Source organism: Xyrauchen texanus, chromosome 29 (assembly GCF_025860055.1).
Source record: "Xyrauchen texanus isolate HMW12.3.18 chromosome 29, RBS_HiC_50CHRs, whole genome shotgun sequence".
NCBI lineage: Eukaryota > Metazoa > Chordata > Actinopteri > Cypriniformes > Catostomidae > Xyrauchen > Xyrauchen texanus.
In genome coordinates, this window is record NC_068304.1 from 291,446 (window position 1) to 301,794 (window position 10,349).

At 38.7% G+C, this 10,349-nt stretch overlaps 1 protein-coding gene across 1 annotated transcript; it reads right to left on the minus strand.

Moving 5' to 3' along the window:
• Positions 1-264: 264 nt before the first annotated feature.
• LOC127622785 (claudin domain-containing protein 1-like) lies at positions 265-9,885 on the minus strand. Its single transcript, XM_052096873.1, has 3 exons — positions 9,816-9,885; positions 2,687-2,824; positions 265-1,783 (listed from the first exon to the last, which is right to left on the minus strand). Exons 1-3 carry the CDS (start codon positions 9,883-9,885, stop codon positions 1,563-1,565), a joined length of 429 nt encoding a protein of 142 aa, XP_051952833.1. The 3' UTR covers positions 265-1,562.
• Between the last annotated feature and the right edge of the window lie 464 nt (positions 9,886-10,349).

A 10,349-nucleotide genomic window follows, 5' to 3' on the forward strand; every position in this document is an offset into this window, starting at 1 on the left:
TTAAAATAAGAAATACTCAAATAATTAAAATAATCCAACTTAATTAAAATGTTAAAAATACTTTCTAGAATAAAAAATTATCCATTATTAATTATTTTAATCGGACACGTCTAGTTTCAGGCGAGAAGGCCTTCAAAATGTTGTTTTAGACAGTGGGGGCCTTGGAGTTTAAAAGGTTGAGAACCACTAGTCTAGAAGGACTTCCCATAATGCTTTTAGCAAAGCCTTTTAACATCTCAACAAAACAAACCTGAAGACATTTTTACACAACAATTTTATTTCCCAGATAACTGGATGCCAATCAGTGAATTAAACATCCAGCATGATGAGGTCAAGTGACAATAATGCAGCATAATTTAGTTGAAATGTTTACTGCTGCACATGATTTCACTTACAACTTCAAAGTAAAAGCTGGCAGTAAACACTGCAGTATTTCAACATGTAATTTGTTTTCTATACCAAAACCAGTTTAACACTGACACTGACATTTATATTATTTTTATGGCAACAACAAAAAGCATCTCAATAAATTCCATGCAAATTATAGTAATACATAGGATTAATAAATTAAAAGCAATACACAAAGTTTCCTGGCCATTCACTAAACCACAAGATAAATGCGTTTAATAAAACAGTAATTAATCTCTGTGCATGATATTATATCACAGCTTACACTTTAGTGTTTGACTGAAAGTTTGTCAGTGTTCAAATGGTAACAAACACTTAAACATACACACAAAATGTTAAATCCTATATAAAGATTTTGTGAATCAGTTCTTGTTCTTCAAACCGTCAGGTCAGCGAGACCACATACATTCACGAGACTGCCATAGACCAACATCCATGGTCTAAAATGAACACTCGCAAAATAAAAGGGATTACTCGCCAAATGGCTGATCATTTTATGTACTTCTATTAATGAAATTTATGTTTTTAACTGCAATAATAATAATTGAAATTCAATATCATTTCAAATCTATCACACACATCTGAAATAGCTGATCAATGTATTCAGGATTATTTGATAATTACAGTCAGATGTGTTTAATTACAGCTGGAGCTCTACTCACGAAGAGATGTCTGAAGTTCTTCAGTTCTCTATCTCTCTCTTTTTTTTTCAAAACTCCTAAGCAAAAACAAAATCTAAATAATTATTACAGTTATTAATAAAACATATTGCAAAGTTTTGTTTCATGGCAGTAAGAATATACAGTATATGACCAGCAAACCTTCTTTATTAACTGCCTTTCTTTAATAACTAAGCTGTAATTTTGACCCCTGCTTGCATTCATACTGAACTCTAAACACAACTGATTAAAATACACCACACACACACACACACACACACACACACACACACACACACACACACACACACACACACACACACACACACACACACACTTTTCCAAAAGTGCATTTTTCATTTGTCAGGATGTGATTGCTCTACAGATTCAGTGTCAAAGTTAATTTGAGTTCAGGTTTAGGGCGTTGACATTCAGAATTAATCTGCTGAACTCGACACGGATAAGATTTTTCCATCCACGAGCATCACTGATGTTTTACGCGACTCTATACGCCATCATGCGGTCGTACGTCTGACTGTGACTGCGAGCGGCCCACGCGAGCAGCGCGGCCGACATCATGTACAGAGGAGATGCGATGAGCGCCAGATATAGAGACCAGCCGAGATTCGCGTCCACACGATCCGGCAGCATGGACACGCGGTGAAGAAGGTCCATCCCCGCCAGGAAACAGCACACAGTCGCCAGAGAACACAAACCTACAACACAACACAAAACTCCTCATGATGGAGCACAAACACGTCACAACTGTATTTAACCTCACAACAATTCAATAAATAATGAACTTTTCTAGATAAAGAGTTTAAAAGGAATGTTCTGGATTGAGCTCTATCAACAGCATGTGTGGCATAATGTCCATCACGACAGGAAATTATATATATAAAAAAAAAAATCTGAGATTATTGTAATGCACTTACAATGAATGTAATCAGGGCAATGCCATACATGTTAAAAGTGTCATTACACACTTTAATATTTTCCCTGAGGTCCAATAGTAATGTTTGTTTATAAATTATAATGTTGATTATATTAGTATATTTATGGTTTATAACCAATTGGGAGGTCATATTTAACAACCTATGATAATTTTTCATCCCTTTAGTACAACTTTAAAATTGCATCAGATGATCTCAAAACTATTTCCTTAAAGCTGCACTACTTAAAACATTTTTGTTATAAAAAACAAAAGTCCATTATTGAGTGAGTAAATAAAAAAAATCTATGTTCATAACCCAGTGCTTGTTTTACCACGATTCATTACAGTAAGTGTACAACAGAGATTTTTATTTAGAGCTGTTGGTCGGATTTGGCGTGAAATCGCAGGCATATGTTATTCGTCGGTGTGTGTTTACGTCATGTAAATGCGAGAAGAGTGTGTCTGTTCAGGGATCTTTAATGGTTTTTTAACTGTTTTCTGAAGTTGTTTATCTGCTGTAATGTTTGGATATGTTTTCTGAAAGGGATGTTGAAGCTTATATTAGTTGTCATTTCCATCATAACTGTGATATTTTTTAACTCAGGGAAGAGTTGGTTAGTAATGGACATTATTTCACAGCTGCTGTTGACCAATGATGTCACGACACAAGTGGCATGTCACTGACCTGCGAGCAGCTGCAACAAGCCAATGAAGAGTGCTGGCGCCAGACTGCTGCACACACATGCACAGAACCCAGTCAGACCGCCCAAAACCACCAGACCCAGAGAGACCAGAGGCAGCAGAAACTGACAACGCCACAAATCTGCAGGAAACAATGTTTGTTTATGAGGAAAGTGAGTTAATTTACCTCCTCACCACCAGATTGCAGATCCCCACTTTAAAGCTTCCAAGGTCAAACAGGATATAAGTGATCTTTGCTCGCTCGGTGGGTAAACTGTGTGGAGAACTCTGGAACAGGAGAAAACATTAAAGGAGGAATCCATGGCACTCCTCGGCAGAGCAGGAAACGTAAGTCTGAGTGGCATTGGATTGTGATGAAGTTGAACCAGAGGGTCAGGAGAGGAGCTAACAGGATAAGCCACTCTAGTTCTGGTAGCACTGACCAATGATTGGTGGTAACAGGAACTCTCACTATGGGAACCAGTGCGTGTTGAATCTGATGAACGACAACCCCAAAAGGCTACATAAATTGTTTATGAGCATCGTGGGGTTGTTGCAGGTAATTGGATCCTGCAGGGTTCATTTTTGCAGGTCTAGTCTTGTCATGAGCTTAGGGAAGACAAAGCACAGCGGATGAGGGTGAAGCCAAGTGCAGGATCTATAATGATAATGCCGGAGAATTTACAGGAGGTAAACAACAGGATAAATCCAAAAATTATAAAGACACGGAACAATAACAAGGATAAAGATAACACTTAACTATAAAAGGGGAGCGCTAAGTGTGATGCTTTGTACAACAACGAGACTAGACAAAGACTAAAGGGAAATGGAGAGAAAAAATAGAGTCCTTGATGAGGGGTGATTGGTGACTGGTGGTGCTGATTAGATATTACAAGGGTTGTGAGTAGGAGCAGGTGAGCGGGTGTGACGTGTAATATTATGGCTGGTGAGGCGGTGCCAGGGCCGTCAACGTCGGCTCCCTCAAGCACGCCTTCGACCAAGTGAAAGTAATTGATGATCAACGGCTCCATCCCGGTGCGCTTACATACCTGTACTTTTCTATTATTAAAGAGCGGTTGTATCAAGTAACGTGGGACACTAAGTGAATACAACTCAGCTGTTAGTACCAAAGAGCCATCAGGAAACACCACTCCAAGGCGGCTCACTATAATCCAATGGCTGGACACTTAGGTCACAATAAGACTTTGAACCGCATAATGGCCCATTTCTTTTGGCCTGGCATTCATGGGGACGTTCGCAAGCGGTGTGCAGCGTGCCATGAATGTCAGTTGGTGAATCCACCGGCCACCCAAAAAGCGTCATTGCGCTCGCTGCCGTTGATCGAGATCCCCTTTGACAGAATTGCCATGGATCTTGTCTGGCCATTAGAGTGGAGTGCACGTGGTCATCACTTTGTATTAGTTCTGGTTGACTATGCAACACGATATTCGGAAGCAGTGCCCCTGTGCAACATCTCAGCACATAGTGTTGCGGAGGCACTCTTCAAAATGATCTCCCGAGTGGGGATTCCAAAGGAAATCCTCACTGATCAAGGCACAACATTCATGTCACTTACACTTCGAGAACTATATGAATTATTAGGCATAAAGGCGATTTGCACCAGCGTTTATCACCCGCAAACCAACAAATTGGTCAAACAATTTAATAAGACCTTAAAAACATGATTCCTAAGTTCGTACACGATGATGCAAAAAACTGGGATAAGTGTCTCGAACCCCTGCTATTTGCAGTGCGAGAGGTCCCGCGAGCCTCCACCGGGTTTTCCCCGTTTGAGTTAATGTATGGGAAGCTTGGGAAGAAGAACCTTCGAATAGTAAAAATCTAATTCAATACGTTTTTGACCTTAGAGCAAAACTCCACACTTTGGCGCAGTTAACACAGAAGAATTTGCTCCAAGCTCAGGAACATCAACGGCGATTGTATGACAGGGGCACACGACTACGGGAATTCGCACAGGGAGATAAAGTGCTTGTATTGCTCCCTACCTCCAGCTCCAAATTGCTTGCCAATCGGCAAGGACCCTTTGAGGTCACACGGCGAGTCGGGGATCTCGATTATGAGGATAAGTGAACGGATAGGATAGGGGCACATCAAACCTACCACCTTATTTGTTAAAAAATGGGGTAATTATTTAGTTTTTTGGGGGAATTCTCAGGGAGGATATGTAATTATCCAGAATTATCTCTAAAACCTGAATTTGAACAATCAAATCAATTTGAATGTTCAAAATGTCAAACAAATAATTCTGAACCTTCAACCAAAAATCTTAACACACCCCCAAAAGACATGGGTTGTGTCTCCAACTTCTGATTGGCATTTCCAGCAGGTGGGTGTGTCTTTAAGACCAATCCTTTATAATCTAGAGGGGGTCCAATAAAATCTTAAAATCTTAAATTGCATAAGGCGAACCCTTGAATCTCTAGATGCAGACTTAAAATTCGTGCAAATGTGAAATAATGGGGTGAGACTTAACTTCTCCGGTTAGTTTGATAGAAAGTCTTTGCAATGGCGAAATAGGGGCAAGGACTTCCTTTTCAATAGAAAACCAGGGAGGGGCTCTTTCAGGTGGAAGTTACCAATGAGACAAATGCCTGAGACCGAATGCATAATAATAAAACAAAATCTTGGGTAGGCCTAGCTCACCTTTGCCAATCGGTGAGCTAGACCTACCCAAGATTGTTGAAATGTAGTCTGGGACGTTTACCATTCCAAATGAAGGACTTTGCTATGCTATCAAATTGCTTGAAATAAGACAAGGGGACATCAGGGCTCTACAGTGCAAGTATTTCAAAATAGATAAAAATAGATATGTGCAAACTGGAAAAATTATTTACGAGCACAGTGTGCGATTAAAGATTACAAACGTAACCCCCCCTTTTTAAGATTTTTGTTTAAAAATTACAAAACCCACATTCCACAAGCGGAGTTTTCTGTGATGACGCGGTCCAGTCAGAGAGAGAAAGGTGAACAATGGAAAAAAGTAGCAGTAGAGGCGACATCGCATTTTATTTTAAGCGAAAAATAGATGAGGAATTTGGCGAGGGGGATTCGCAAGGTTCATCTAAGGAAGTCTCTTCACAAGGTTTACCGGAGACGGCTAACGTTAGGGATACTGAGAGCAAAACTACCGTGACCCCAGCTGTCACCTCCACTGTAGCCGGTGGAGGGAGAACATAGATTCAATGCAAATTGGCTCAAAATGTTTCCATGGCTTAAGTTCGAAAACAACATCATGTTCTGCAAATATTGTAGAGGGCAGAAACAGGTGGACATCTCGTCCTTCGTGTCAGGAAACACGCATCTGAAATAGTGATGGTCATTTGCGAACGAGTCGGCTCTTTTAGGTGAACGTTGGGAGCCGGCTCGCATATCAGAATCTATTAATAAAAATATTTAAAAACAAATTAAGATACGAATAATCAAAAGATTTAAAAATAACGAAAAAAAACTAATGAAATAATATAGGCCTAAATGCTCAAGCGCACACATTAGTTCTGACTGTCTGCACAGACTAAAAGCCTCACCTGTTGTTCCTGTCAATCAGACATGCAGTGTCAACCAATGAACCAAAGATGCGTGAGGGAGGGTGGTGCCAACTTATGTTGTTTAGATTGTATTTGAATTTATATGCACTTCGTTATGTACATTGAAAAGTTATACTTTAAATGCACACGTGAAATAACATCCTTCTTTTTTACATTTATTTCAATTTGTGGGATGCTGCAGTTTTGCAAATTATTTATTTTTATTTGATATTGTGCATTATTCTATTATCAGTACCGCCGCTACCTACAAGTTTTAAAACTAAACCCAAAACACCTACAGCACAATAGATTACAAGGGCATTTACCTTATTCTGATGACGAGTAAATATTGTCCAGGTTTTGTTTATTCAGTTGCCATGACAACTAGGTTTGCACATACGTGCCTTCCAAGGACTTCTGAGAACAAAGCGCGAAATTGCGATGCTACTGCCAGATTAGGCAAAACTGTCTGATTCCATTCAGTTTTTAATGGAATCTAGTCATCATGGCAACTTAATAAACAAAACCTTGCCTGGTCAATATTTACTGGTCAAGTGCAAGTCAGACAGAAACAAAGAAGGAAAGACATTATATTTATTTGTATTAAAATTTAATGAAAGTACATTTAAATTTTGTGCGATCTACCAGCATTGCCTCTGCGATCGACTGGTAGATCGCGATCGACATATTGGGCACCCCTGGAGTAGGGCATCAACTACCTAGGGGGGCACCATCTCACCCTAGGATGGCACCAGAAAGTCCACCGGCTGCCCTTACTCGTTCGCTATACGTTATTCAAGGACCCAAAAGCAGTTGCGGAACACTGACGATCGCTTCACGCTCATATCACGTGTAGGGCATCAATTTGGCCAGCGGTGGCCCTGTCTATTATGCTGTTCAGATTGTATTCGTTTTGATTGGTTAGATTTATATGCACTTTGTTTATATACAATAAGTTATACTTTAAATGCAAATGTTTAATAGTATTATTTTTCTTAACAAATCAATGCATTTTTAAATAAATTGTGGTTAAGGTATTAAATTTCATTTAATAATTTAATTAGAATTGTTTTAACACCAATTATGAAAAGAGCCGGAATGCCCATTGCTAATCTGAAAAGAGATAGTGTAGCGAAACATCTCACGGCGGCATATCCAGTGCTCTGGATGAGACCGGAGAAACCATCAGGCTCTGTCTAAGCAGCCTTGAGGAGGCAAGTGCTGCAGTCTGAGGAGGAGAAGAGGAAGCAGCTGAAAATAAAGATAAACGTTGCATACTTCATTGTGAAAGAAGAAGAACCTTTCGTCAAATTTGGGCCGCTTATCAGACTCCACCACAAAAACTGAGTTTACATGAATCCCACATACGACAATGTGTGGAGATTGGTCAAATTGCTGACATAATGAGAGATCGCTGGCTGACCTCAAAGTATGCCAGACAGTCAACATACAAAAGCTGCTGGACAACTGATATCCTTTGATTCTATTAGGCATGGGTTCAATGTGTGATTTGGGAGGTATGTGCCGTTCCACAGATGTGTGTCCCTTAGTACACGCACACACACTCATACATGCAGTATAAATATGTATGTAATAAATTGCTTGTTAATAAACTCTGTATTTAATTTTCACTGTGCTCCTAAATTTTTTCATTTAGGAGCGCATGTACTCCTTGGGAAAAAAGTTAGCATAGAGACCTGGACATCTATAGGGAGTGACTGTAGCAGGTAGTTGAATTTTGGAATACAGTTCATTTTAATATTTTTAACCTACCACATCATGGATAAATAAAATTAAGCCCACCTTTCCACATCGCTCGAAAACCTTTTTTATTAAAGGGTCAATATTATCAAACTAAATCAGACAAATTTGCTGGGAATAAAATACCCAAATACTTAAACTTTTGATACGCAATTCTCCCACACGCTGTGGTGATATCACTCTGCTTACATTTAATATATAATTTACCATCTATAAATGTAATTAATGTTAAAAATTATACATCTTTTCAAAGGTGTAAGGGTTCAACATTGAAATACGATCTCTGTTTCACGATAGCAATGCTCCAGAAACAGCAATTTAGTTATTTGTGCCAGGAGTACAAATGAAAACATGCAATATCAAAACAGGACTTCATACCTTTGTTATGAAAACGCAATCGCCAGATGAATCCAGTTCGCCACACTTTGGTCAATTGTCGATGACAAGCGTTCATTGAAAAACATCCATTAGCACTTTTTGTCCATAAAAGTGATAAATCTGAGAAATATCGATATATTCTCCATTGTTTACATGAGATCTCGCCTGAAAGAATTACCCTTTGTCATCGTTCTTCAACAAACTACATGTTTACATTTACAACTTCATGTTGTAAAACTGTATATTATCTTATATATTTGAGTCTCATAAACAAAATGAGCATGTCTCTAAAGTCTATTTTTAAAAATGCAGCGTAGTTTTATTCATAATAGCCAAGCAGCGCAGTCAGATTTTGTGTCGTCTTAAAAGGCGGAGCCTTAATTTTACTCAGTACACCGGCAGCGATTTTACAGAGAAAAAAGCTTGCAGGAACCTCAAATGTTGTTAGATCATTTTTAAATTTCAAACATAACTTCTTTAGACTTGTGGCTTTGAGAACATTGAATCTGGGTTGTCTTGGCACTTTTATTATAGTTTTTTTAGATTATAAAAACATGTTCAGCACAAATTATTTCCTTTACTATAAACTTCAGCTTCTCTAACTTTACAAAATAACAACATATATTAATTCTGAAACTTGATAAATAAATCCCAAAGTGTCTTCTTTCAAAAGATAATACAACTGTGTCCATACTCCAAAGGGTCTAGTAAATACAACCATTTAAGTTCAGGTATGTAATTTTCATGGTTTGTGCTCAAAAAGGGGTGCCATGTTTGGGCCACTGGAAGGTGCCTGTTATTGGGCAGTATGCTTTCAGAGACAAAGCTTCGGATTTAGACCAATTGGCTTTGTATCCTGAGAACTTGGAAAAGGAATGAATAATTCTGTGGAGGCAAGGCATAGATCTAGTAGGGTCAGAGACAAATAATAAAATATTATCTGCGAAAAGCAGAAGCTTATGCGCCACACCTCCCGCCATCACCCCTGGAAAATCCTCCTTTCTTATCACGGCTGCTAATGGTTCCAGGATAAGACAGAACAATAATGGGGAAAGAGCGCAACCCTGCCGAGTGCCCCTATTCAGAGTAAAATAATCTGAAATTAAACAATTTGTTTGTACCCCTGCTACTGGGTGTCTATAAAGTAACATAGTCCAACCAATAAATGTACTCCCAAACCCATACATTTCCAAAATCTTAAAAAGATAATACCATTCTACCATATCAAATGCCTTTTGGCATCAAGTGAGATGGTGGCGACCGGAAACTGATAATTCGCTACTGACCACATGATTTTGATGAAACGCCTAATGTTATTAGAAGAGCTATGGCCCTGAATAAACTCCACCTGATGAATATGTATAAGAGGTGTCATAACTTTTTTGCAAACATTTTTGACAATATTTTTACATCTAGATGGATCAGGGAAATTAGGACAGTACTAATTACTTGGACAGTAACTTCTACACTCGCTTGGATCTTTGTCTTTAAGAATCAGACTGATCCGGACTTGTGTCATGGTTGAGGGAAACTTTCCATTTTTAATGATGCCGTATAAACGTCTAACAAAAGAGGAGCCAATTCTGTAGCATAAGATTTTTAAAAATTCAGCGGCAAAACCATCTGGCACAGGAGCTTTGCCTGTAGGTAAGGCCTTAATTACCTTATCAAGCTCCTCCAAGGTTATCTCAGAATCAAGAGAATTTTTTTGCTCAGTCGTCAGTTTAGGGAGTTCTAATGGTTCCACAAATTTTCTAATGATGAAGATGTGGAATAGATAGATAGAACTCTTTAAAAGTATTATTAATATCAATGGCCATGGTAAATATTTCACCACCAGCAGATTTCACTGAGGGAATGGTAAAAAAAAGACTCCATCAGCTTTATATATCTAGTCAAATGCTTCCCTGCTTGTCCCCCGGCTCAAAGTATGACTGTCTTGCCCCGAATAACCAAAACTCCACTTTTCGCAACAAAATAGTA

Bases quoted from the DNA above. Each gene is read 5' to 3' on its own strand.
- LOC127622785 (XM_052096873.1), bottom strand. From the start codon at position 9,885: ATGACACAAGTCCGGATCAGTCTGATTCTTAAAGACAAAGATCCAAGC. The intron at 2,825-9,815 runs GTAATTAGTACT...TGTTTCCTGCAG, and splicing joins GTGTAGAAGTTACTGTCCAA to ATTTGTGGCGTTGTCAGTTT. The intron at 1,784-2,686 runs GTCAGTGACATG...GTTGTGTTGTAG, and splicing joins CTTGTTGCAGCTGCTCGCAG to GTTTGTGTTCTCTGGCGACT.